This window comes from Myotis davidii, unplaced genomic scaffold (assembly GCF_000327345.1).
Source record: "Myotis davidii unplaced genomic scaffold, ASM32734v1 scaffold1187, whole genome shotgun sequence".
NCBI lineage: Eukaryota > Metazoa > Chordata > Mammalia > Chiroptera > Vespertilionidae > Myotis > Myotis davidii.
In genome coordinates this window covers 2,524,097-2,527,110 of record NW_006299714.1, presented here as the reverse complement: position 1 = coordinate 2,527,110, position 3,014 = coordinate 2,524,097, and the positions used below count along the sequence as shown (strand labels likewise).

Below are 3,014 nucleotides of genomic sequence, written 5' to 3'. Positions count from 1 at the left end.
CATTGCACTCTTCCACATTGTAAAGAGGGCTGTGGAAGGATTTAAAAGTTGTGCCTCTTAAGAATCACTCCTTGAGCTCCAGGTCTGTAAGAATAACATTCCCTAAATCTCAGTGCCTGATTTTAGATTTTCTTCGTGGATCATAAAATGTTTAATTCTGGAAGCTAACCTCAGAACAGTGGACGTACATTGGTCTAGAAGCCAGATCAGTGTTTCTTATGTAATCTTGAACTACAGCAGACCTCTCCCTGACATTGAAAATCCATTGACATAGAATATCTAGTTGATATTTATGTCTGAGAGAATAACATCTATTTTGGACTTTTTTTTCTTAACTACCTTACTCCTAGCCCTGGCCAGTGTGGCTCAGTTGGTTGGGCGTCATCCCATTCACCAAAAGGTTTCCAGGTCAATTTCCAGTCAGGGCATGTGCCTGGGTTGAGGGCTTGATTCCTGATAGGGGGCTTGTAGGAGGCAGCCGATTCATGTTCACTCTCATATCCATGTTCCTCTCTTACCCTTTTCTTCTCCCTTCCCCTCTCTCTGAAAATCAATAAAAAACCTTTTTAAAATAACAACAAAAAAACAAAAATTCCTAAATACCTTCCATCTGGAAATTTCAGTTGATGAGGAAAGATAGATATGCAGTAGTTCACTGAGCTATAAGAAAAATTCACACGGTTTTCAGCTGGTGTTTTTATTTTTTCCCCCCTTAATATTATATTGTTAGTTTTTTCTTTTTCCTTGTGCTTTTGATTTTTAAGGAATATTTAAATCAACCATGGATTAAATGATCTTTTATTTCGATCACGTAAGAATATAAGAAAATAGACGACAATGTGATAATGGTAATCTTAATTACATTTCAGTTTTCCTAAACAGCTCTGGGAAGTGTGACAAAGATGCAACACATAGGCACACGCACATACATACACATGCAGACATACACACAGACTGTGTAACAATTACTCCATGTTTCATGCTTAATGTTAATAAAACCTTTCATGACAAAACAGAGTAACATGAATCTTCAGTGGTGTTAATAGGTAGATAATTTAAAGGGAAGAAGCTTGAATGCTGTCATATTCTACTGCCTCTAATTTTATGTCTCTAATCTTGGCCTTGGCAACCAAATAACCCAGGTTGTTACAATTATGTGTAACAACTTTTTAACTTCCTAATTCTCAGCTTTAAGCCAAAAAAAAAAGGCCACCAAAGGTTGAATTATTGATAATGAAGGTAACTTATATAGCAATTGATATTTATGATGAGCCTAACCTTTCGAATCACAAAAAATTTGAGTAATATCTGATAACATTTTACTTAGAATTTATTTTTATTCTTTGAAAGTGCATAATGTATAAAATAAAATTTCCAGAGCATTCGGTTAAATAGAATTGCATTATGAAAAATTAGTCAAAGAGAATTTATTATAGTTTGGAAAATATTTTGATATGTATATCTTGCAGTAAGATTTTTAAATATTTCAGTATTTCATAGATGTGAAATACATTGGAACAAACACAAATGTTTTTAATAAGAAGCTTTATATATGTAAGCTTTATATATAAGCTTTATACACATATATAAATGCTCTTAAATGCCTACCCCTACCCTATAATTGAGTTATTGCTTTAATATTTACCTATTGCTTGTGAAACTTATGAATCTAAGTTTTTTGGCAGTTGGGCACATTTTAAACAAACCTACACACACATAGAGAGAGAGAGTGTGTGTGTATGCATGTATATGTATAAATATATATGTATGTGTATATATATTTTGAACATTAAAATAGTGTCTTTGCAAAAAATGAAAGGAAGTAAACTTGCAAAAATAGACTGCTTATCAAATTCCACTTTAAAATCAAAGTTTACCCTTTTGCAAATTGGTGTTCTTTCCTTTGCTCTAAGATTCCCCATCCATGGTAAGTGTGAAGCCATTTGAAATTAATATAAATTCTTTTCAAAGTAGAAACTATTTCAGATGCTTATTTTTATGTAAAAGTATTACATATTTTATTTAAAATAGATAATGCTCAGGACGTACAATGATCAAATGTATTTCTCTTCATACCCTTTTGATATCTAGTAAGATTCTTTATTTGTGGTAGGCACTCAAGTGGTTAAATGAATGTACTTTCTTATCTAAAGTGGATATATTAATATTAATTAAACTATTACCTAAAAACTACTTTCAAACTGAATTATGAAGTATAATTGTGAATTATATTTATATTATAAATTAATTTACACTATTGTGCTTAGGTGTTTTTAGTATATGTGAATGTCTCCATTAAAGTGTTATTAAATTATGTGTGAGCATTTCCTGAAACCTATAATATCAGTACAGTAGAAAAATAGATTGGCTCTAGAAAGCTGCAAACATTTTACTTTTTATTTTGCAGAATGGTTTCACCCCATTGTACATGGCAGCCCAGGAAAACCACCTGGAAGTTGTCAAGTTTCTTCTTGACAATGGTGCCAGCCAGAGCCTAGCCACAGAGGTAAGACACGTGGGTTCTTTCTGTGGGGAAGTTTGCATGTTTATAGGGCATTTTGTAACCCTGGAGTTGTAACATTTAACATTTATCTCACTGGTATTTTAATTGCAATTATATATTAGTGTGTGGGTTCATACATTGTTATGAAATACATTAGAAAATCTTTTTTTAATTATTAAGAATTTTCCATTGCATAGATACACTTTCTGCTCTTAAATGCCTACCCCTACCCTATAATTGAGTTATTGCTTTAATATTTACCTATTGCTTGTGAACACTTTTCTGTTTTTATCATTTTGCTTTGAAGACCACCACTGATTTGAAATATTTTTGTGGTAGAACATAAGTTCTGAATCAGTTTTTTTTCCAAGTTTAATTTAGCATAATAATATTTGAGTGTATAGATTTCTAAAGTCACCTAATTGGATTAAATTCATACATTCAAACAATACTATTACACATTTATAAGTAATAAATAAAATTGTTTTTTAACTCTTTGCATCCATGAAGA

At 31.6% G+C, this 3,014-nt stretch overlaps 1 protein-coding gene across 4 annotated transcripts in view; it reads left to right on the top strand.

The window, feature by feature from the left end:
* The window catches only part of ANK3 (ankyrin 3, node of Ranvier (ankyrin G)), a 198,408-nt gene that overhangs the window by 4,699 nt on the left and 190,695 nt on the right, over positions 1–3,014 (top strand). For all 4 annotated transcript variants that reach the window (XM_015571812.1, XM_015571814.1, XM_015571813.1 and 1 more), the window contains one exon: positions 2,408–2,506. In XM_015571812.1, the coding sequence (XP_015427298.1) occupies positions 2,429–2,506 (78 nt within the window). In that variant the 5' untranslated portion in view covers positions 2,408–2,428. The remainder of the gene's footprint in view (positions 1–2,407; positions 2,507–3,014) is intronic.